Source organism: Diadema antillarum, unplaced genomic scaffold, assembly GCF_040938485.1.
Source record: "Diadema antillarum isolate AM-2024a unplaced genomic scaffold, OU_Dant_1.0 scf00000063, whole genome shotgun sequence".
NCBI lineage: Eukaryota > Metazoa > Echinodermata > Echinoidea > Diadematoida > Diadematidae > Diadema > Diadema antillarum.
Genome location: NW_027270952.1, coordinates 3,474,251 through 3,499,303, shown reverse-complemented (window position 1 = coordinate 3,499,303; position 25,053 = coordinate 3,474,251). Strand labels below are relative to the sequence as shown.

General features: G+C 40.8%; 2 protein-coding genes across 2 annotated transcripts in view; both read right to left on the bottom strand.

The window, feature by feature from the left end:
• Window positions 1-103: 103 nt before the first annotated feature.
• LOC139716219 (adhesion G-protein coupled receptor G2-like) lies at window positions 104-8,549 on the bottom strand. The gene is made up of 6 exons (XM_071627781.1): window positions 7,936-8,549; window positions 6,924-7,064; window positions 5,181-5,305; window positions 4,371-4,645; window positions 1,569-1,635; window positions 104-1,226 (listed from the first exon to the last, which is right to left on the bottom strand). Exons 2-6 carry the CDS (start codon window positions 6,924-6,926, stop codon window positions 656-658), a joined length of 1,041 nt encoding a protein of 346 aa, XP_071483882.1. The 5' UTR covers window positions 6,927-7,064; window positions 7,936-8,549; the 3' UTR covers window positions 104-655.
• Window positions 7,021-25,053, bottom strand: part of LOC139716267 (uncharacterized) — a 46,032-nt gene continuing 27,999 nt past the window's right edge. The window contains exons 5-15 of the mRNA XM_071627835.1: window positions 22,959-23,072; window positions 21,869-21,991; window positions 21,105-21,362; window positions 20,397-20,503; window positions 18,604-18,844; window positions 16,883-16,996; window positions 10,812-10,933; window positions 10,197-10,352; window positions 8,947-9,132; window positions 7,989-8,343; window positions 7,021-7,064 (exon numbers count right to left, since the gene is read on the bottom strand). Of these exons, the coding sequence (XP_071483936.1) occupies window positions 7,021-7,064; window positions 7,989-8,343; window positions 8,947-9,132; window positions 10,197-10,352; window positions 10,812-10,933; window positions 16,883-16,996; window positions 18,604-18,844; window positions 20,397-20,503; window positions 21,105-21,362; window positions 21,869-21,991; window positions 22,959-23,072 (1,820 nt within the window). The remainder of the gene's footprint in view (window positions 7,065-7,988; window positions 8,344-8,946; window positions 9,133-10,196; window positions 10,353-10,811; window positions 10,934-16,882; window positions 16,997-18,603; window positions 18,845-20,396; window positions 20,504-21,104; window positions 21,363-21,868; window positions 21,992-22,958; window positions 23,073-25,053) is intronic.

Genomic DNA, 25,053 nt, shown 5'->3' with positions numbered 1-25,053 from the left:
TACATACAAATTTACATCACATAGTACCATACCTGCATACTACTTGAATTCAGACGAAAAGTTTCTTCAAGAAAGTGTATCAAGAGTACGTGTTTGATTGTAAATGAAATGTCATTGATTGAAATGTCATTTCAGCTCCTGAACACTAGCTCTGTAACGCTAAGTGTGATTTCAAACGAAATCTTTTGTCAGTTGTGACTGCCCTCTAAATGCAGCGAATCAATTTCTATGTGCTAAAGGTCATTAGCTACCAGTCCACGCAAGACTCGAATAAGTCGATCTGCAAGATAATTATCACTCTTCTTTTCTAAAACATTTCAAGCTACGAAAGCGTTCAATGCGTTTCTTTCACATTTTAAGATAACAAAATTTGATTGAAAGGTTTGTGCACACAATCATCATTGCATGAACCGCTTATGAAGGCTGCGAAGACCGCGGCATCATGGCCTGGCGATGAATTACAGCGTTCAAACAACTTTACCATCTTTATGATAGATTAGAAAGATCAAAGATTCTTAACTTTTGATATAAAGCATTTCAAGTAGTCTTTCAATGCCTCAATATCCCTCTGTTTGAACGAACTTCAGTTTAAACTTCGAGTCCAACAAGACCTACTAGGCAGGTTTCTGGAGTACTGCTGCATGTTTGTGTCGTCTCAAATACAGTACGTATTTCCCTTTTCCGCCATCGCGTATTGCTCTTTTGAGTCGTATGTCCCCGACGGGATGGTGGACTGCGTGTTGACAGCGGACTGGGAATGGGTAGAGACCACGTCGTCAGACTTTCGGGAGGAAGAGAGGCATGGTACGGAGAGGTTCACTCGACGAACCAGACGCGGGAATCGCCGTCGCAGCGATTCGCGATACTGTCCCATACGATCGCGAAAGTGCTGCTGTCGCAGACAGTAGAGAACGAAGATGAAGAACCCCTGCAGAGAGTTGAGGATGACGAAGAGGACGTGGATCACGAGGTTGTCGTCCCTGATGAGGGTGAAATAACCCAAGACCCAGGTGAGTCCGAGGAGGAGGAAAATGCTGACAGCGTTTTGGCAGCGGCGTAAGACGTCGCGATAACCGTCTTCCTTGCCGCGGGAGCACGCTCGCGTTGCGATGTTCGTCCGAGTCAGTCGGTAGATGACCATGACAAAGATTACCATGTTGACGAGGAGGATGATCCCCATAGGGACCATGAGACCGCTCACCATCGACCATCTGCCCAGGAAACAGCTGACACAAAATTTGATAGTTCGTTACAACTTGTAGAACTTTCTCCTCTGTAGAGTAAAATTTTGCCCAAAGCCTGAAGGTTTTACAACGAAGTAAAACTCAATGGCAATCCTTTGCTCTGATCACACCGTAATGAAAAGTCTGAAAGTTATGTTTTGTTTCTGTGGAAGTTTTATATACTTTCATTGATATAAGCATCAATAACTAAAAAACAGGAGCACATTTTCCACACTTAAAGGGAAATACTCAGTTTCAACAAGCATACAAGATGCGAGCATCTTCACATGTATACTGACTAAACAAGTGAAAAGGAGGCACACATTGAGGGTGAGATATACTTACAAATGCTTCGAGATGTAGTTCTTTTTAGCGATAGCTCCTGTGAGAATTACGATGAGCGCCGGAACACCTGTCATAAGAAAGAAATAATATCACAAATGAGAATTTACGTTCTTCCTTTTGATCATGGCATATTATTGTGAGATTTCCATTCTTTGGGCTCTATAAATCGTTGGTCACCTAGCAATGAACATGCTTTCACTGGTGTTTATTTTGCGAATCCTTTGCTCGGTCTGCAATTCTGTTTGATGTACATTTTCACGCGAGAAAAGGAAAACAGTGTAAACGGAAGAACAAAGATATGAACTAGAGAGGGGCCGTCAAAGGCGGCAGACCCACGCCTAAGTACAAAGTCGGGGTAAACATAATGTGCATTCGGTCATCTACCAGAATTCGGCCACTTAATTGCCAGTGTGCTTTATCACCAGCCAGTGAGTTCTACCAAAGATCGTACACTGAAGTGTACGATCTTTGGTTCTACAGTCACATCACACGCAAATCACATCATTACACATACGGTATTAACACTCATTCACGTACAGGAAAGTCCTTAAGTCTCCTCCAAAAATCCATCGAAAATCCCAAATTCCACCGTCAAAAGTGCAGAATCGGAACTTTTCCAAGCGCGCGCGAATTAAGTCCAGTTTTAAGAGTATTGTCTACGCGACGGGTCGCGGAAAAAGCGCTAAAAATCGAGAAATACGCCGTTTTCTTGCGGGATATTTTGATTATAGCAAGCCGGGAGGCGTGTTTTTTTTAGACGGCACAGATTGGGGAAACTAAAAATCTATCGGGGACCCTATCCCTAAACCTGGCCCTAATCCTAATCCTAACCCTAACCATCAAACCCTAACCCTAACCCTAACCCTAACCCTAACCCCAACCCTAACCCTAACCCTAACCATAACCATAACCAAAAACCCTAACCCAACGTTTTTCCCATAGGTTTAACACGCGCCATGCCCCAATCTGTGCCGTCTTAAAAAAAAACGCAGCCGGGAGTGTGATGATATCAAAGGTCGTATGAGTGTACGATCTTTGATGGTAGCCACAAAAGCAAAAAAGAAAAACAAAATTTACGTACCCACTAGGCAATTACCCCTATGATTAGTGTCTACGGGAATTATTCAATGCAAGGGTTGAATGCAAATGTCTACTGCACCAGTATTCGGCCACCAACGAGCGCCGCAACGTCCCCGGTGCAATTTTGCACCAACAGTGTAGAGCGCGATGCATTTTCAGCGGCCTTGCACACGCATTGACATTGAGCACGCATATCGTGCAGTGTGACTGCGACCGAGCAAAATGCTCCTCCAACGAAAAAAACAATCAATGTTAATTTGAAAAATCATCAAATATCAAAGGTCGTATGAGTGTACGATCTTTGATGGTATCCACAAAAGCAAAAAAGAAAAACAAAATTTACGTACCCCCTAGGCAATTACCCCTATGATTAGTGTCTACGGGAATTATTCAATGCAAGGGTTGAATGCAAATGTCTACTGCACCAGTATTCGGCCACCAACGAGCGCCGCAACGTCCCCGGTGAAATTTTGCACCAACAGTGTAGAGCGCGATGCATTTTCAGCGGCCTTGCACACGCATTGACATTGAGCACGCATATCGTGCAGTGTGACTGCGACCGAGCAAAATGCTCCTCCAACGAAAAAAACAATCAATGTTAATTTGAAAAATCATCAAAATACGGGCCAGTTTGTGATGACGGAGAACGAACTTTCATAAATCTAGAAGGACATAGTCCCTCAAATAGGCCTAAACGTAAATTTCGGAATTCTTACGAACATTTGAGCAGCGAAGTCGGATCGTTGGGGAGTTTATGTGTTCGTATGGTAGCGGAAAATCGCAAAGTGAGAAACGGGAAATTTTCGGAATGGTCACTATACCATGGGGTCAAAACTTCAAGGTCACACAGAATTTGCAAGGGTCAACCGATTATCACCAAAATCTAATCGATTCTTTCCTGTCATTATCCAAACATTCCCTGAACATTTCGTGCAAATCCGTTTACCCGTTCTCTTGTTATCTTGTACACAAACAAACAAACAAACAAACAAACAAACAAACAAACAAACAAACATACGGAACCCTTTACATAACCCCCTGCCGATTTTCATCGGCGTGGGTAATTAAATAGCATGACACACATAAGTGTATTACGTGTTATTAGGGACAGATGCTTGTTGGTCTTCAAACTGAGGTTAATGTGGCAGTCACAGTGGTATGTGCATTCTTTAAGATATCAGAGGACAGATTTTGTCTCTTTATGAAAATAATAATTAGATGAAATCTGACGTCATTATGATATCTTTGTTGTTGTGTTTTTTAAGATGCCCACTGATCGACGAAAAGGAAGAGTTCACATGAGCAACTTGCTAGTGAAGAGTTTTTTTCTTCATGGCAATTGATAGTGAAAACCACAAATAAACACTGGAGCGACAAGAGTGTCAACTCGCGATACCTTCCGTTATAGTACAATGTATTGTATTATTTCGAACACGGTCTGCATCACGACGACAAGAAAAAATTCAGGAAAAACCCCATTTATCCTATGACGTGATGCTAGGGTAATGTGAAGCAACTTTTTTATTATCATTATTAGCGGGAAGCTTATCAGTTATTTCGTATGACATAATTAGGTAAGTGTAACCCCCTGTAAAACCAGACGTTATTCATGCATTTTTTTTTCATGACAATAGTAATTCCAGTTTCACAAAGTTTGAGTATAACAGTATTGTCTAATACTATTGTTGTGAGTAATCGAACATTGTCTCATAAAATGCTCACCCCATGCGACGACTCCTGCCTTGAGCATGAAACGCGGGATGTACGAGTTCACAACACGGACGAGCAGATAAAACATGTTGACCCCCTCTACGCCCATCCACGCGACAGCGGACAGCATGGAAAAGTGCACCAGGCCCGCTATCAAGCCGCAGACACCCGCCGTCGTCTTCAGATGTCCGTCCACCAGGCTCATGATGATGAACAAAACGTAGAGACTCAGCAGAGTCCCACAAAGACACATGAGGATGCGATTAGGCTGTGATTGTCGGAGCTTCCTGGAGAATGGAACGCACAAAACTTCATGCATGACAAACTGATCATCACTTCTGTGATGGACAGGGAAAGCGATTTTGTATTTCATTCTGCTTTCATAAAACAAGGGAAAATAAGACTCGTAACCAGGAAACACACACAAAAAAAAACAGCATTCCCAGGTCAACATAAAGAACATTCCGCAGAATCAGTGTGGTAACCTTGCCAGAAAGAGTGTGCGCAAGTTAGTCGACCAAGTGGCCGATGCAATGTGTTCAGCTGATTCTAGTCTACGAGATATAGGTTACTCACATTTTGGTGTACACATATAGCATCTCTTAATATTGTTAAGTGTGATATCATCACTGTTGAGATGCCAGTGTCAGCTGGTACATTTTGCTTAAAAACACGATGGTGATTTGAAGTTCACAAGAAATCATGATCAATCGGTCGATATCGTTGGGAATAGCAACCTGTTGGCAACATAATGTAATTCTGCTTATGCATGACTGAGAATAGACGACACAGAAAATCATACTGACGAAAGTTGACATTTACCTGTTGCTTAGATATGTCGCCAAGGTGACCATAAGACCAAAGATGGAGAAAGCGCAGCCGACGTAGGTCAGGATCTCATACACTTTGTCCACTGACGTGCCAACCCACCTTCCGGCATGTATATCCTAAGGCAGTGTAATTTTGACGAAATTAATGTAGAAATAGTTGTATGCTCATCGTGTATGTGCGTCTAAGTAAATTTATTTGGGGACATGCATATGTCAAGATTTGAAGACAAACAAACCAACGGAACCTGAAACATACAACATGTCTCTTTCAAGGTTTGAATGAATAAGCCACTGCCACGACTGCTATCAAAGCAAGGCCTTGGGACTTGGTAGTTGAGGCAACAAGCCTCTGCTACCCAAGCAGCGGCAAAGGATCTATTCCTACTTCACAACTGCCTTCAAAAACCCCAAGAAATAAAATGTCTTCCATGGTTATAAGCATCTGTAGTTCAAAACTCAAACGCCTACATCTATGCAATTGGAAGAAAACTTGGGGAACATTTTTAAAAAAAGAACCAAACTGCATGAGGTTTGTTTTCGCACTGTGACCGCTGCTCACCTCCTTAAGGAGCGAAATCTCAGTATCTATGGGTTAAGCATTGCCCTTTATAAAAACCAGGAGATCAAAGGGAGTCGCTGACTTTGTCTTTAAGATAACAACGTACGATGACTCTCTGACTCACGATTCCACTCCATTTCATAGTGACTTTTACACAGTGAGTAGAAGGTCAGATCCGTAGAATGGTAGATTTTTCTTATCAAAATCGAACTTGAACCGAGGAACTATTGGAACGCAAGGATTTCCACTGAATAATTATATTGATCGCAGTCACATCATTATAATCAGCTGAGGTAATGATGTCATTAACTCACCACTCTTCCGTAGGTTTGTACACAAAAATATATAAAATCATTTTTTTTTTATATTTCAGCCACTATATGGCCTCATTGTCACTTCATAACAATACGATAAAAAGGACACACAAAAAAAAAATGATGAGCAGGATATAATTTGTTCTGTTTGATTTCACGTCAAAGTTAGGAAGGAAGTAAAGATTGTGTGTAGGTCAATTAGAGACTTGTGAGGCCGTGACATTGTCGCTTCATCTAATCTGGACATAAGGTTGCCATTGATGTCAATCTCTCCTTCAAAAAAGGTGATCCATTACAATTCAAGGACTCTTAAGGGACTATCTCACAGAAGGAGACTTCGCCGCAACCACCGGAACACGTGCGCCTCTAAAGACCAAAACATGACATCTCCAAACAAGGTGACAGCTAAATCGCCTGGAAGTCGCGGAGATGTCGCCGGGACGTATCCGAGACGTCTTCTCAGTCGTGGAGATGTCTCCGCGACGTCTCCGGTAGGTCGCCAATGGATCTCCGCAAGGTCAGGGAGACGTCTCGGAGACGTCACGGACAAAATTAGTCTCCGCAACTTGGCCGCAACTAAGGAGTGATCTCGGAGACGTCGAGGAGACGTCTCTGAGACCAGTTGGAGACTGGAAAAAGTCTCGAACATATTCGATTCTCTCTCAACCCCCGAAGACCAAACTAGCCTCGAGGAGACGTCGCGAAGACGTCTCCGCGACCACTCCGCGATGAGCTAGATTCGAGTCGCCACCATGTCGCCTCCTAGTCTCCAAGCAAACGAGATACCAACTTTACCTAACTTTCGATTTGGTGAGACCTCTATAATTTTGTTCGTGTGACTCCAATTGTGCAGTGAGCTTACCATTAGGACTGCGAAATTTGTCAGATGGTTGCACTCGCATTCAGAGCGTGCTTCCGAACTGGTGTTTTTCAGGGTACAGCCGGCAGTGGACCAGGAATTATCCGTGTAGTTCCAGAAGACACAGCGAGGGTTGCTTGCATTCTATAATCAAAACAAAACAAAACAAAATAAAACAAAAACACACGGAATGGTCGTTGGCACATTCATCTGTACTTTTATATAATTAATAATATATTTAATATAATAAAAAAAACGAATAGGTGAATTACTGGGTATTTGAGTGCTGTGCAGCATTAAGCATTTCACATTTCAAATAGTGCCATCTTGATTTGATCATTAGTTAAACATCCGTATCGGATAGGTCAGGATGGAAACATTGTGTAGTGTCATGATTTCCTGTTCTTACTGTATTCTTAAATTGCAACGCGGTGGCGGTGAGTTAGCTCAGTGGGCAACGCGTCTGCCTCACGATCCAAAAGATCCGGGTTCGATTCCCGAGTCCCACTGAGCAATGTTGTATGTAATCACACCGTCCCCTCTAGTAAGCTGAGGCAAAACACGCTGTCCCTATAGGACATAAAATGGAGGTCCCGAACAAGGTGTGTAACCAGGTGAAGTGATCCCGCCCAACATCCAACTGGGCCCCATGGAAATCAGCCATTGCAGCCGAATATGGGCTACCCTGGAGCCGCCACTGAGCCATTTGCATGACATGTGGTTACTACTAGTAGGCTCTATCATTCACATGTGAAGCCTGTGCAGTCACACAGTGTTCTTATGTTACTTTAATATGCAGTGGAACTGCACTTTATGCCACCGAATACTAATTAGGCCGACAAGTTTAGATATCACATTTACACAGGCTTACACTATAGAAACAACTATCATGACATGCGAATGTTTTCTGTAACTTGTTATAGACTCGTAAGTTTTCCCCTCTAGAATGACGGAATTCCACAATTTGCACGACCCGTCTTCCTACGTGCACGTCCCATGATAACTTGCGATGTACCTTCTTGTGAGACAGGACTATTGTCACAGGAGTATCCAAGCTGCGTGATGTACCCGCCTGTTCCCCGAAGCTGGCAGCAATGACGTTGGTGTTGATCTGACGGAAAAAATTTTGCCCCGTGTCGCCCCTATCGGAGGGGACGACGAACTGTTCTGATGTGTTCTCGCGCTGTACGAAAAGGGAATCGTCCTGAAAGACGGTGAGGGCGATGTTCCCATCCTTGCCGTGACTGAGGACCTCGGGTGGGATGACGATGGCGGCTACTTGTTGTACTACGTCCACCGGTGCCTCCTCGAATTCATCGATGGCGAGCTGCTTCACGGTGCTCTCAGTGAGTGCGGCAGTGACGTCCCCGAATGAAGCGAAGACCAAACCAGTCTTCGCTTTTGGTGAAGAGAGGCTTAGTACCTGCAATAGAGGACATCATTTTGAGTTTAATCAATGCTGGAAAAAGCCGGATTACACGGTGTTTGCATCCCTGCTGCATGTGCTAGCTTCTATTTTTTTTTAAGGGGAAGGGGTTCTCTTATTTTTGCCTTTTCTCTAGAATCATTTTGTGAAGCAGAAGTCAGAGAGCAAGCTCGATTTAAGAAAAGCGAGACTAATAAAATATGTTTGTGATGAGCTTTACAAAATCAGTGACAGAACTTGAGTGACATGTTTCTACAGGACTCCAATTGACACAAAGAAGAAATGTGAAAGGGACAAGCAAAATTTGCTAACAATTGCTCCAAAACAAAGCGCACAGGATTGGTACTACCATATGAAAAAAGGTGGTTTTATCCTTGACCTGAGGATAGCAAAATGCATAAGGAAACAAAAGAGAAAGGGAAGAAAGGACCGAGGGGAAATGTAAAGAAAAGAGAGAAAGAAGCAGAATTAGCAAAAGGTGAATAAAAACAGAAGAATGTTATGAAGAAGGGAAGCTTTGGAGAGAGAGAAAAAAGCTTGATTGGTGACCCGTCGACACTACAAAAGTGAATTTTGTGGTGTTTGTCTTTTAATACTTGCCTGGACAGCAATGTTGGGCTCAACGTTTTGAAAAGTTTCATTGGCTGACACATTCAAGTTTAAAAGCACTGACTCCAGCGATTGAGTTGCAACGTTGGGGGCGTTATCAGACTCTTGAGCTTCTTCAAGCGCATCGTCATCGACGTCTGCTAGATTGTTAAGTATGGACACAACTTCTCCGGCACTCTGGATGGTACAAGTCAATGACATCAGGGCCAATTCAAGAGTTTATTCAAAATACAGGAGAGAATACTGTCAATCTGTCAGATACATTTCTTGTTTGCTATGGATTGTCTTAGCAGAGCTTTGAAAGAAACTTTAATATATCATAGGTATTCGCAATTCATAAGTCTTATTTTTCCACAGAAAAAAAAACGTATCAGAAAGGAATGTAATGAAAAAAAAAAAACGTGTTCGGAATATTTCGAAGGGAGGAGATTATGCACATCCAAGAATCCTGTAAGTGGGGTATCACCTTTTGATGTGAGATAAAACTTGTCTGTTCTTCGGAAATTTTGTTTGGGGTAAAGTCATATTACCACAACAGGAATGATATCTTACGTTCGTAACGCTTGTTTACAACAAAATTTCAAATGATTGGGTAATTGGTACGCGTTTGAATTTCCACAATGTGCAACAAACAATGAGTGCGAATTAAAAAAAAATCATGACCACATGGAGATGTATGACGGTGTGTTTTACACTTATGTGCTTATATAGCGGTCTGTAACAACATTTCTGTGTGCATTGCAACTGCATACTACGTGAGTAGATGGATGTCTTACACTACAACGCAATTTCTTGGGGATGGGTAAAAGCGGTGTACGCCCTGCTTTTATAGTATGTCAGTCACATGAACTATTATATTGATAATGGTGTTCTTTATAATGGTAATGACAGTGATGAAAATAGTGAAAATGGCAATGATAATCATCATTATAATTATCATTATCATTATCATAGTTATCATCATCATCATAATCGTCATCATCATCATCATCATCATCATCATCATCAGTAATACAGCTGTACTTAAAATAGTAAGAATGATAGTTCTGAGATGATAAAGAAAAATGGCTGCTACTACCTGTATCTGCAACGCTTTCGCTACTACTGCTACTAGCAATGGTGGTTGTATGAGCAGCAGTAGTGGGAGGAGGAGAAAAATAAGTACGATAAAGCTTGAACTGGTGATAAGGTCAGACTTTGAGTATACATTACAGAATACAGTGGGAAGAGCCAGAGCGCACCTGCGTAGACGTTGTCTCCAGATTGGCAGCTTCCTTCAGAATGCCGCTGACGGCCTGCACACCGGCCGACGAGATCTCGGCAGACTCCTCGGTGATCGATGCAACCTGTGACAGCACAGCCTGGGGGTTTTCTTCCAGCGAGTGATCCTCAAGCGACTGGGTAGGAAAGTTTACACGTTGAGATACGATCGACAAACACATACATACACACATACATACATAATATCATGTATATTTCTACCTGAAATGTCATTTTATGACAACATTTTAGGCAACGGAAAGAAATATACTTCGTGTATAATATCTCTGTACATATTGTATAAGACATATCTACTGGGCGTCCCAGTCAAGGTTTAAATAGCTTATTATATGACGATCCACGCAAAGATGTATGACATATTCTATGTAGAAACTCTTTACATATTTGTGTATAATGTACAGTATGTATATTCATAGTGTGAATAAATCAAACCAAATCAAATCAAATGTTTCCATTTACTGAAAGAATGTATCTCTTAGTTCGGGGGAAAATGGGTGTCGATCAGATATGATGTAATTGCTGACGAGTCGTCAAGAAAATACAAACACACATCCTCTTCCTCATGAAATACATACCTGTTCTAAGTACTTGATCTGTTCGTCTGCTGTAATGTTTTTCCCGCAGTAGTCCTCCGGTTGCCACAGGCAGGCAGATATGTAGTCGCCATGGCACAGAGCACGAGCAATAGGTTGTTCCGCTGTAGGACAATCATTGTTTGAGAAAATCAATTAGTGTAGACAGTTTAAAACCGACGGGGTTGCTGATTAAGGGATCAATGTGGTGTCGTGGATACGGTTCCACATTCTCATTTTGCATTGTCTCATCTTTGTAGGCTAATGCACTGCATGACAGATTAAAGATGACTTTATAAGAATATACCAACATTGCAAGAAGGTCCATGCTTTAATTTTGCTGATTTACTCTATAATTTCTGAAATGCTCAACACAATAAAATATCTGAATATATGTAATATAAATTATAAATTATGAGACTGACACCCACCAAGTCTATTCCCACCGACAAGGGCGCGGGGGGGGGGGGGGGGCAGGGGTGGCACTTGCCCCACCCCACCCCCCCCCCCAAAAAAAAAAAAAAAAAATTTTTTTTTTTTTTTTTGGGGGGGGGGGGGCAAAACGAGTTTCCCCCAAAGTGCCCCCTGTAACAAATAATTAAAGCAATTATTTAAAGACCAAAATGAACAATAAAGGGACTTTTCTTTCTAAAAGTTGTCAATTTCATAGCTGAAAGAAAATCATAATTCCTTGATATACAGTATGATATATATACACTAATATTTACTTATGAGTAAATTTAGTGTATATTTGGTAGCCTCGTGTCCTCGAGTGTGTCCCCTGAAACATACCTTTAGTAAACCTTACATTTTTCCTTTCTTCTATGCTTTTTAGCAATATAAGAATAATTTTTCTTGCTCGAACAATGCAATCACGTTTAAGATTTTAATGAATACATTTCAGACGAATGGCGAAGTGAAAGCGGCTCGCTCGCTCTGCCCGTACATATATATAGTAAAATTAACAGTTTTCATAAGTTATGATGATAGTCCTTCGCAGTGATGTTTGTTTTACTATGTTTAATTCCCTATAAATTTGAATTAAAATGTTCTGTAAACGCGACTTTTAGACTCTGTTTTTACAAAAAGTCCCTACCATGATACCCCTGTGGAGCTGGGAAATGTGCAAACGCCTGGAAATGTGCAAACGTCTCGCCGGGAAATGTGCAAACGCCGGGAAATGTGCAAACGTCTTGCCGGGAAATGTGCAAATCTCTAAATTTCATCAACGGGAAATGTGCAAACGTGACGCCGGGAAATGTGCAAATGTTCAGTTTTGCCGGGAAATGTGCAAAAGCCGCCGGGAAATGTGCAAACCATTCTTACCACCTGTCTTAGCGACCATCTGTCTTTTTTTTCAGCATTTTCTTGCAAACCCTACAACGAATTTTCACCAGATTTGGCAGATAACATCTTAATGGTGATATAATTTGTTAAAATGAGCCCACCCCCCCAAAAAAAAAACCAAACAAACAAACAAACAAACAAACAAACAAACAAACAACAAAAAACCAGTCCTAAGGAGGGGGGGGGGGGATTGAAGCCTCAGAGTCCCTAAACGCTTGATTTTTTTTTTCTTCATCTGTCGAACCGAAAAAGAAAGATCTAAGTTAGGGCTTTGAAGACATTAATGACTAAAATTTCATGTTTGATTATGGCGGACCCAGGGGTGCCCTGATCGGGGGTCGGGTGAGGGGGAGGAGGAGGATTTTCCACTACCTCTGCATATTCTCGAAAAATCTAGGACGAATTTTCACCCAACTTGTGAGATACAGTCATATTTATGGTAATATAATCTTGATTCGTTAAAATGCGCCCCCCCCCCCCCATCGCCGAGGGAGGGGGGGGGGGGTTAAAGCCTCAACATCCAAAAAATCTTCTTCTGTCTTTTTTTTTTTAAATCTTCTTCTGTCTTTTTTTTTAATCTTGATTTTTTTTTTTAATCTTCTTCGGTCAAACCAAAAAAGATAGAGCTAAGTTAGTGCTATATGAAAACATTAACGTGATTAATGAATGAAATTTCATGTTTGATTATGGCGGATCAAGGGGTGCCCAGATCGGGGGGGGGGGGAGGGGTGATAGGAGGAGGGGAATATTCCACATTTTTAGCATCTTCTTGAAATATCTATGAGGGATTTTCACCAAACATGACAGATAGCAAGATTATGGTAATAATTATGATCTTAATTTGTTCAAATGAGCCCCCCCCCCCTTCGCCCACCGCCGAAGGGGGGGGGGGGGTTGTGGGGCTGCGGGGAGTTGAAGCTTCAGCGTCCCTAAACTCTGGAATTTTGTTAGTCTTTCTCTGTCAAACCGATAAAGATAGAAGTTTGGTTATGGCGGATCAAGGGGTCTCCAGATCGAGGGGGGGGGGGTGAGGGCAAGGAGAGGAATTTTCCACATTTTCAGCATCTTCTAGAAAAATCTACGACGGATTTTCACCAAAATTGGCAGATTGCCTCTTTACGGTGATATGCACTTAATTTGTTAAAATGAGCCCCCCCCCCCATACACACACACACACACACACACACACACCGCCGAAGGGGGGGGGGGGGGTGTTGAAGCCTCGGAGTCCCGAAACTCTGAAATTTTTATCTTCTTCTGTCAAACCGGAAAAGATAGAGCTTAGTTAATGAAATTTTATTTCACGTTTGATTGTGGCGGATCGAGGGGTGTCCTTGATATGGGGGGGAGGGGGGGAGGGGTGAGGGGGAGGAGGGGGATTTATACATATTCTGCATCCTCTTGAGAAATTTTTGACGGATTTTCATCGAACGTGGGAGGTAGCATTTCTAGGGTAATAGAATCCCACTTTGTTCGAAAGGGCAACAAGTCCAATTTGTTCTCCTTCCCCAAAGCTAGGGATAAGACCAGGGTAGCCCCCACGTCATAAGCAGACGTGAAATTTCATCAAAGTATAGGTCTACCTTCTAAAAATGCGATTAAATTGTGTTCTATTACTCTTGGCTGTATAGAAAATGTCTTTAAAAAGTATGTATTCCGTTTTTCATATGCATAGTTTCTTCAATAAAATTCTGAATTCCACCCGAACGACTCCATCCCCTCGTCTTGGTCCCTTTCAAGTTCAAGGGGCGGAGATGGGAGGGGGGGGGGGGCTCCATCTCCTCCCACCTTAGGGGTTGGGGCAGTGCTCATTTAGACAAATTGAGGTCATATCACCAGATAAATACGCTACGCTACATGTCAAGCTTGGCAAATATCTATTATATAAGGGTTTCAAGAAGAAGCTGAATATGTGACAAATCCGACTCCGCCGCATTTAACATAAATTCATGAATCAACTTACTATAACAAGCACAAGCACTCTATTAGCTCCATCATTTTTGTATACAAGGCTTTTTTTAAAAGCTGATATGTAATTTTATTACCCGAAGGATGCGTCCTGAGGTTTCAGGAAAAAGACAAAAATGTGAAAATTAAGCTTCCTTCCTACCCCTGCCCTTTTTGGGCACTCCTTCATCTGTCATAGTAAACTTTCACCTACATCATGCATTAACTGTACTTACAGTACTATCACCATAAAGATGCTATCTGCCAAGTTTGGTGAAAATTCGTCATAGATTTTTCATGAAGATGGAGAACATTTTGAAAATCCCCCTCCTCCCCCCTCACCCTCACCTACCCCGATCAGAGCACCCCTAGACCTGCCATAATCAAACATGAGATTTCGGTCATTAATGTCTTTATAGCATTAACTTTTTCGGTTCGACAGAAGTAAAAAAAAAAAAAATCAAGAGAATAGGGACTCTTAGGGTTCAACCATAAATCTACTATCTGCCAAGTTTTGTGAAAATCCGTCATAGATTTTACAAGACTATGCAGAAAATGTGGAAAATCCCCCTCCTCCCCCTCACATCCCTTATCAGGGCACTCCTGGACCCGTCATAATCAAATCAGATATTTTAGTAACTAGTGTCTTCATATAACGTAGTTCTATATTCTTCGGTTCAACAGTAGAAGAAATTCCAGAGTTTAGGGACCTGAAGCTTCAACTCCTCCTCCCCCCCCCCCCCCCCCCCTTGGCGGTGGGAGGGGGTGGGGCTCATTTTACCATATAAGACCATATCACCGTAAGAATGGTATCTGCCAAGATTGGTAAAAATCCTTCTTGAGATTTATCAAGAAGATGCAGTAAATGTGGACAATCCCCCGCCTCTCCATCACCCCCCCCCCCCCCCCCCCAATCAGGGCGCCCCTGGATCCGCCATAATCAAACATGAAATTTCAGTCAGTAATGTCTTCAAGGCACTAACTTAGCTCTATCTTTTTTGTTCGACAGAAACAGATAAAAATATCCAGAGTTTAGGGACTCTGAGGCTTCAACTCCCCCCCCCCCACCCCCTTTCGGCCTGGGCGGGGGGAGGATCGGGGGCTTATTTCAATTTATAAAGATCATATCACCGTAATGAGGCTATCTAACAAGTTTAGTGAAAATCTGTCGTAGACTTTTCAAGAAGAAAATCCCTCTCCTCCCCTCACCCCCCCCCCCCCCCCCCGCGATCCGGGCACCCCTGAATCTGTCATAATCAAACATGCAATTTCAGTCATTAATGTCTTCATAACACTAGTTAGGGACTCTGAGGCTTCAATTTGAAGACTCCTCCCCACCTATGGCGCCGTGCCCTGCATCCCTGGATCTGCCATTAAACGTGAACTCCTATCATCAATGTCTTTAAAGAACCCAACCTAGCTCATTCTTATTTGGTTATATAATACAAGAAGAATTTCGATGATACCGTAGTTCTGGGACTTTGAGGCCCCCTCCCCACTTATGGCGCCGTGCCCTGCATCCCTGGATCTGCCATTAAACGTAAACTCCTGTCATCAATGTCTTTAAAGAACCAACCTAGCTCATTCTTATTTGGTTATGTAATACAAGAAGAATTTCGATAATACCGTATTTCTGGGACTTTGAGGCCCCCTCCCCTTTTTCAGGGGGGGGGGGGGGGGGGCTAATATAAACAAATTGAGATCCCATTGCCATAATCGTGCTACCTGCCAATTTTGTTGAAAATCTGTCAAGGATTTCATTAAGAAAATCTAATTGGTGGAAGTTCATGGGCAGTTTTGATATGGAGTTTATCTATATACATGTGCCTGATATTTTTAAGAGCCGATAGTTTCGCGTTTGTAATAATAGGTATTATCATATACCTCATTTCTAGAATCCTCTCATCTGATTGGTTAAAAGGGGAGTCATGAAAATAGCTGTGCCCTATTTTTTAGTTACTGTGACCGGGCATGGCATGGTTACGGTTTTCACATCACCTTGGGCCCATAATTTTAACTGTGCCCCTCATAGCAGTCATTATTTGTATACTGGAGTATTGGTGACAGCGCCCGTCCGTGGGATGTCATCGCTTGCCTTGAAGAGCCCACCTCTGGTAAATAGGAACATATCATTAGCATTTTTATTGCCGTGCAAGATAAACGAAAAAAGTCTCACTTGTCGTTCAAGTGTAAGTAGAATGTAAAATCATATACTTTCCTTTTCTGCTTGTAAGAAAAATGGAAAGAGGCTAACGTTCGTTCTAAATTTAAAGATCATGAAGCTAATCCTACGATTCAGCAATTAAGCAGAACTAAATTTACAGCAACACACGATAAATAATAGTGATATTCCCAGGGAGGAGGAAAGAGCACTTCCCTGGCAGTCCATGAAGACATGGTTGCTATGTATTACGTGTTATTTGTGACAATTTGCCATGATTTTGTAGTATTCAAGGAAAGTATCCTTTCAGAATCGTATCAATATACAGTGACTGCTTGTATTTATATTACACAGTGAAACAAATGAGCAGCACAACATTCCATATTGAAGTAAATATGATAATGATCATGAATAATAATAATGATAATAATGCCTTTAAAGATAGTACTATTAAAAACTATGAACATCGAGTCATGCAATTATGATAAAAAACGGTCATATTGTGCAGTTGCTGTCTCGTTAGATTCTTTGCTATATACCTGACCAAAAATAGAAAAAAGTAACCTATGTAATGAAAATTAATCTAGAGCAATGCAAAAAATCTCAAGACCTGACTGACCGTTGATGGTGTACCAGGGACATTTTCCGGACGAGCTGGTCCATGAGTGAATAGGTCCGGCTGGAAACACTACAGTGCCATACGCGGAGCGCCAGGATGTCTGTAAGCAAACCTCTGTTGAAGGACACATAATATTTCAACTTTACAATATGCTGATCACTATATCGGTCAATTTTTACTTTTTTACGCCTTTGGTCTCCACTTTCGTTGATTTCTCGAGGCTAAGATGTTGACTCGAATTCCTCCGTACACACCCTGTCTTACTTGTTATTAATCAATCTTTTGTGCCATCCTTCTTCCAGTTGTCATTATTATTCTTATAGTATCTAATATCACTATCATGTGACTATCAGTCACGATAAAGGATAAGTCATGACAATTTTGCGGTTTAAAGGAGAGTTACATATATATGGGACACTTCGAAGCAAATCAAATCAACTTCAAGGAACACGAAATCACTTTAAATATGTTGCGCTGATAGTCATGTTTATGCGTCGTTGTGATAACAGCTGGAATTAGTCATGTTAGAGTTTTGTTTAATAATCACAACGACCCTGCATAACTAACATATTCATAGTTTCATTTCACATGTCTGTGTTTAAAACAAATGGAAAAATTATGAAACAAGAGCCGCGCGGGTCCAGCGCTCACCTGACACATGCCTGAGCATCAGCACTTTGCCTGAGGCAAACTACATACACTGTATTTCAAAAATTCTGAGATTCGGGGATTGCTGCTGGGCCTCTTGGGCAACATCCTTCTAATTTTCATTGGGGACTGTCTATAGGGGCCCCTGGAAACACCATCATAATTGGTACAAAATATAACTCCTCCCTACTTTTGATTCCAGCTAAGTTTGGACAAAGTCCAGTCACCCTCTTTTAAAGTAGAAGATAAAAGGTGACAATTTTCACGAACGACGGACAACGCATGCTGGACACCGAACTGTGAGTGAACGCAGTACCTCGTGCACTAATTGAGCCACTTGGCTCGGGTAAGATACCTAGAGAAGATGTTTTTAAAGGTTTGTCAATAACAGTAGGGCTTTGGGGTGGTATAGGGAGGGGTATCCAAGGGGTTCGTGATGGCCTTTTGTACACACATTAATTCCATCTCCCTATAGCAATACCATTTGTGGATTCTGGTAAAAAGACGTAATTTCAAGATGAAGATGAATACATAACAGCTTTATAAGATTTTGCCCTAAAATTTGTTCCCTCACCATCTTTTTAGAGATTGCCTATAGGGGTGCTCCAGGGTATCACAGTACTCATTTGTACGACTGTAATTCCATCACCCTCTGCATGATAACTTCGAAGTTTGGTAAACATTTGACACTGCATTCTCAAGGAAAAGAAAAAAAATGTGAAAATGAGTTAAAATTATACATAAAATACATGAATAAATGAAATAGCCAGAGTAGTTCAAACTCTGATTACATGGCTGATTGGTATATACTTTCTACAAATAGAAGCTACAACCATGAAACCTTAGAATGATGATGACATTATCTGTATATTCCAGAGATAAGGAAAATGGTAAAGAAGAGGGGCATTCATAATTTAAATGTAGGAAGCGATTTGACCTGAGGAAACTGACATAGAGACAGAATTCCTAACGTCAACTTATCTGGAACGTTCTAGAATTCACTGAGGATTCTTCTATGGATACCTATCATGGCCTTACTGCATCTTGTCTACCACGGTAGTGACGGTACTCACCGGTGCTTCTTACGTTGATCGACGTCACATTTATCTCCAGCAAAGTGTAGTTTGCCATTTCTCTCAGCCAGTTATGCACTGCCTTACTGACGTTGGCCGGCAGCAAGAGGGAGCTGTTTCCAATGTAGACGGTCATATTCACGGCAGTGACGCTATGACTATGCCGGTGCAGTCTATTGACATGGAGAAAAACTGTGCTCCCAATGTCCAATTTTCGCTCCAGTTCACTCTTTACGGAATCCTATGGGGATATATAGCAGTCAAAACATAATCATCAACATGTTTATATCCGTTTCAGTGAGATATATTCTTTCCCGATCGGTCATTGCTTGACGAACCCGACACAGACCGCATCAATACAACAGTTAGCATACACAATACACATTTTGCAAATGCAAGGAAAGCTAGCCAACAGATTAGCGCAGCGTTCGACTGTCGCACGAATCTCGAGAATGTCATGACAATACATAATGTATTGAACGTCGGTATGTCAATACGAATATTGCTCTTCGGGCGTGAAAAGGAAGAAAGAAAGAAAGAGAGAAAGATAGTGAGAGATAGAGAGACGTCTTGATGACGTGGCTTTGACATTATTTGCGTCATACTCATGGAATTTTGTTCTGTTAATGATATTTTTCATTTTCTCTATGGATCAACTCAAAGCACATGAAAATGTAGGCCTACTTGATAATGTGTCATTGATATAATATCACATGATATATATTCATGGACATAATAAAATGAATAAAAAAAAAAGTTATTGCAGTGTGATCATACTCCATTATCACCTTGGCTTAAATGTTCAGAGTTGCTGAATTTTCATCTCAAATTTGAAAATATGTATGGAATTTTGATGTTTCACGTGTTTTTACTGAATAGTGATATTTTTGAAAACCAAGGACGTGAAATTGAAATAATGACATCACTTCACAATATGTTTAATTGTACTGTGTTCATGAAAATCCTAGTTCATCAAATACCAATTGGCTTATTGTTCCCATGGAAAGTACCACTCTTGGTGGAATCAATACTTTATATATTATGATATGCTGGACCACATTTCAGGAATGGACAACCTACAAACATTTATCTCAACTTTGGAAACTACAATTGGGATCTCAAATTAAGGATCTAAAATGTTATATCTTTGTAAAAACATTTGATTAAACAAAGCACAAGTCTCACCTATCATTAACTTTCAAAGGAATGGTATAGTTTTGGTTCAGATGGGGCTTTACTTTTCCAAATTTTTCGTGAGATAATGAGAAACCTCTTATCAAATATGAAAGAGCATACAATTCTATGAGGGATTCAAAGTTTATTTGATGAAAATTGGTTTTGAAATGGCTGAGATTTTCAAAAGAAAGTGATCCTGTCCCACCTTTTATTAGGATCGCTTTGTTATGCTCTGTTTTGGATATCTCAGTCATTTCAAAACCGGTTTTCATCAAATAAACTTTCCCTTAAATTCCTGTTAGAATTGTATGTTCTGTAACATTTCATAAGTGGTTTCCTGGTATCTCACAAAAAGTTACAAGCTCAATCGTCATCTCAACCAATACTATACCATCCCTTTTACATATAATTACTACTACTAAAATCATCACTGTTTTTAATACTACTATCGTTACCGTCATCATTACTCATAATGTTATCATTATAATGCCTATGTCCTCGACGACAACCGAGCTACGGTGTACTTCAAGTCAGAAAAGTTTGATGGGTTCGTCAATTTAGGAAGGTGGTAAAAATGGCTGTTATCTCCAAAGTCAAATCAAGTGATTTGCACTTACGCTCGTGAGATTCCTAACAATGTTTTTATAATCTTCCGATTCCGGGTCAACGAGAGATGGCGTAAACATACGTAGGAGTTTCATTGTGATGGGAAACGTCATCAAGCCTGTGAAGATGATAAAAATGTGAAATGAATCAAGGATATGATACCATGCAGGTATTGAAATATGTAATGAAGGAAGCCAGTGTGCTTGTTACAAGCAGACTCTATGATATGATAGCTACGAGTTCTGAATCGTTCATACAATGACCGATCATTTCAACAATTTCAACGCTTAGAATGCAAGAAATATTATCATCTCAATAAACTGAAGCACTTCAAAGCCTCACTCAAGACTCGCATTTTTCACCAGGCATTCAACTGCTAACTCTCTTCGAGGAGTTTGCGTCTTTGAATGTTTCTACAAGAGATACATGGCGCTATACAAATGCTATGGTGGATCATCATCATCATCATCACGTCATTTAATTTAAAAGTGCTACTAAAATCACACGATAAGACCAAAAACCCACAAACACCAGACTTGGTAGTTATTTGGTTCACGCGTTTAGATTTATATTTGTTTTTCTATTACATCGGATGATACGGAAGTTGTGAGGGTTCATCCTTTTTCTCTGTTTCAATATTTGTTCTTCATTCATAGTTGGAAGTAGGGACTGTCGATACAATGATGACATTGCATTAAAATGATGGTTTCTTTCTTTACCAGTTATCCTGACAAGGGCTTGGTCAGATTTGACTCGTTGCCCGTCTGCAGTTGTGCCAACGCATCGATAGTAACCCTGGTCTTGCGGCGCTACGTGCTCAATCACTAACGACTCTCTGTCGGCTGTATCTGGAAGCTCCAGCGAGCCCTTCTGCCAGTGGAAGCGGACAACGCCTTCGAAAGAACACTGAAGCTCAACTCGCACATGTACGTCGTCGACCGGACTGGAAATAGGATGCTGTGTGACCTTTGGGATTCCTGTAATGCAACCAGATTTGATGGAATATCATATCGAGATCTGTTCAAGGTAGCTAATGAACGTATCTATTCTATGCTGTTGTAAAGGTTTTGAAGTCATTACGCTTAAATGTCTCTCTTCTCTCTCTTCAGGGCAGGATGATGGGAAGAGCTGCACTGTGAATTGAATATGTATTATAAATATGTTTACAAAATATCTTGATAATGACTAGCTAATCCTCACAACAAGGACACAGAAGAGCAATGTGTAGATTGCTCCATCTCAGCTTTAAAACTAAAGAACGATCGGAACATGTAAAGAACTTTCTCAGCCCATCTTCGAGCAAGACTATTTTACTCAAATTCTCCTCTTGGGCCCTGGTGTATAAATGGATACCTATCAATGCTGTGGTACATGATACGGACAAGAACTTCTGCAAACACAGTGGTGCACTGAAGAGGCTACCTCGGTATGACTAGACCATCATTGATATAATATTATGATGTAGTATATGGCCGGGATTTACCATCTCGGGCCACCGGAATGGTGCACGTTCCACCAGCAAACAACCCGGTGCAAATACATTCGTCGGTGGATGGCAGGCAGGTGGCACCATTCGCGCAAGGGTTGGAGGCGCAGAATCCAGTCACTGAAGTGGGAGACAAAGACGATGTGCAACTACATATAAGACGGGTGCAACTCAGTGGCTAGCTGGTATATTTCCTTTTAAAGAACTGGGGGCATTTCATGAAGCCTTTTTCAGATATTTTTCTGACAAACTGTTATAAGCTACTGAACCGCATCTGGGGTGTTTCATAAAGCTGTTCTTAAAGTTACGAACGACTTAAGAACGACTAGTGATCAAGTTTGAGTCTGGATCTATTTCACGTGGATACAAGGCAAGAGAGTGAATTCTTTGAAATACGCAACTAATATACTGACGGATTCAAATCCCCTCCGAAGGAGTGGGCAATGAGGATGACATGCCCTTTCTAAGGACCTTTAATTGTGCCGCTGCGAGTGTACTCTAATCGGGAAAGTCACGATTAAGATCTCGGAAAGTTCTATTCAGATCTCGTGAAGTTCCATTCACTAAGCCACAACAGATTTTTTTTTTTTCGCCAGGAACAAAGGAAGAATAGGTGATAACTTAAGTGTTACTTTGTTGACGCTTTAAGAACACAAGCATAAAAAACGCCCCGCCATTTTCGTCTGCATATCTATCTGAATATTGATTCATTTAGCTTACTTCTTTATCCACAGCATGAGTGCAATCTTTACTTACCGACTATTGATAACAGAAACCTGCAGACAATTAATTCAAGTGTATGACATCGATACATTACTTCGAATATAAAGTTGATCCCTTCTTAGGTCACATTCTTGTCAGATTTGTGTGACAATTTGATATTAAAGGCATCAATGTTCAAACAAGGCTACTCAGAAAAGAATTTAATTTTCTTTGCATTATTATAGTACATGAAAGGATGGTCAAAATATAAATCAGCACAAGTGAGGATCGTTTGCCTTCTGTGCGATAATCGAGTTCTTGTTCTTTACTCATTGCGGATTTCCCCCCCCCCCCCCCCCAAGTGTTTTCATTCAAGCTGTAATACCTGTTTGGCATCGTTCTCCGGACCAGCCCCGAGAACAGTTGCAGGAGAAATTGTCGTGGAGATTCTCACAGCTCCCACCGTTGAGACAGAGTTCCGACATGCATTCATCAATGTCTGAAATAACAATTAAAATGGAAAGAATTTTTTTCTACATAATAATATCAGCTTTACCTGTTGATTCCGCAACATTAACTTCGCTTTGAATATGTTAATATGGTATATAGCATATGTAAATAGCAATATGTATGAAATTTCCACATACTATGCAAAAACACTAAATAACTTCATTAAGATATTCGCGTATTATAGCTAGAGCGTGAAAAATATTTCAGAACTAGTCTGTGATCTGCCTTAAATTCATGGCGTAAGTATGAGGGAAAAGTGAAATTTGGAAGAGTTAACCTTGGCCTTTGACCCCAAGACCAAAAAATTCCCTAGATAATCACTGCCAGTCAGTACATACATATATATTAAGTTCAATGAAGATATCCTGAACCATTTCCGAGATATGGAGGAAAAAGAGAAATTCTAACGTTTTCACTTGACCTTTGACCTTTGAACTTTGACCTCATGACCCAAATCTCTGTCTAGAGAGAATCTTCATTTGTATTGGTATTACATGTAAAGGTCCTACACTACGTTTCAAGTGAATACCTTCAGGTATCCCATAGATAGTGACATTTTGAGCATTTGACCTTGACCTTTGACGTTTTGCCTTAAGCATGTGCACCCAAAAGTTGATAGGCACGATTTCGTCCACTCAAGCATATACATGCCAAGTTTCATTAGGATATCTCAAGCGGTTTTTAAGTTGCGCTGTCCACAAACTTGATTACGGACGGACGGAGGGAAGGACGGAAGGACGGACAAACCGAAAACATAATGCCTCTGGTGACACTTCGTAGCGGAGGCATAAAAAGGCATATTTCCATAAATATTAGGAAAATTATGGATCAGAGCCCACAAACAGAGTGTTTTCTGTCTATACACTGCAACAATGATCCCATTCACTATACTTCCATGCGCATATTGATGTGTCTTCTTCTTAGAAAAAAAACCCCCGCAATAACAAAATAGGGCATGGTTTGTAATCATCGCGAGAAAAAAAAAACCGCCTCATTAATGTTATCTCTCGCTGTAGGCCACGGGGTGAAGCTAAAAAAGAGGCTTAGAAAATGGGTTTCGTTCCAGCAACACTGGCACTACTTTTTGAATGCGGAAATGTGATGTTTTGTACATCCTAAATATACTGTAAAAAGTTCTCCTCGAAATATCCTGTAGTTTTTGCAAAAATCCATATTTTATAAACTGCGACCAGCAGCCCAATACACATATCGTAATGGGGCTGCGGATTGTAGCATTTAGGATCATGACAGGGTAGTATTGCGAACAAATGTCAACCTTTAATCAAAAGAAAATTCTTCAATTTGAAGACTTACAAATAAGGTTGAAGTATTGACAACAGGGTTCGTGCAAGGTTTGGTTCTACAAATAGTCATTTTCTGTTCGAATTGATGACTTAAAGGACAAGTTCACCTTCATAGACATAAGGATTGAGGGAATGCAGCAATATTAGAAGAACACATCAGTGAAAGTTTGAGGAAAATTGGACAATCGATGCAAAAGTTATGAATTTTTCAAATTTTTGTGTTGGAACCGCTGGATGAGGAGATTACTACAGCTTGTAATGTCATGTGCGTACAACAGTATAAAGAAAATATAAAGAAAATTCGACGTATTTTCACTTTTTTCGCATAATAAAAAAGCAATTGATTTGCCTCTTTCTAAAGGCCAGGGGAATAATATTACCCATTACATATGTCAGTAACGAGTCAAGGGAATGTGTACTTTTTTCAAAAGATGAAATTTTGTGAAATTCTCTTTATATTTTCCTTATATTGTTGTACGCATGTCACATCATACACTGCAGTAGTCTTCTCATCCAGCGGTGACTGCACAAAAACTTCAAAAATTCATAACTTTTGAACGGATTGTCTGATTTTCCTCAAACTTTCAATGATGTGTTCTACTAATATTGCTACATTCTCTCAGTCCTTATGTTTATGAAGGTGAACTTGTCCTTTAATATGACTAG

Coding starts and splice junctions, on each gene's coding strand:
- LOC139716219 (XM_071627781.1), bottom strand. Junction 1,636..4,370: donor GGCAGGAGTCGTCGCATGGG/GTGAGCATTTTA, acceptor TTCTTATGACAG/GTGTTCCGGCGCTCATCGTA. Junction 1,227..1,568: donor AACTACATCTCGAAGCATTT/GTAAGTATATCT, acceptor ATTTTGTGTCAG/CTGTTTCCTGGGCAGATGGT.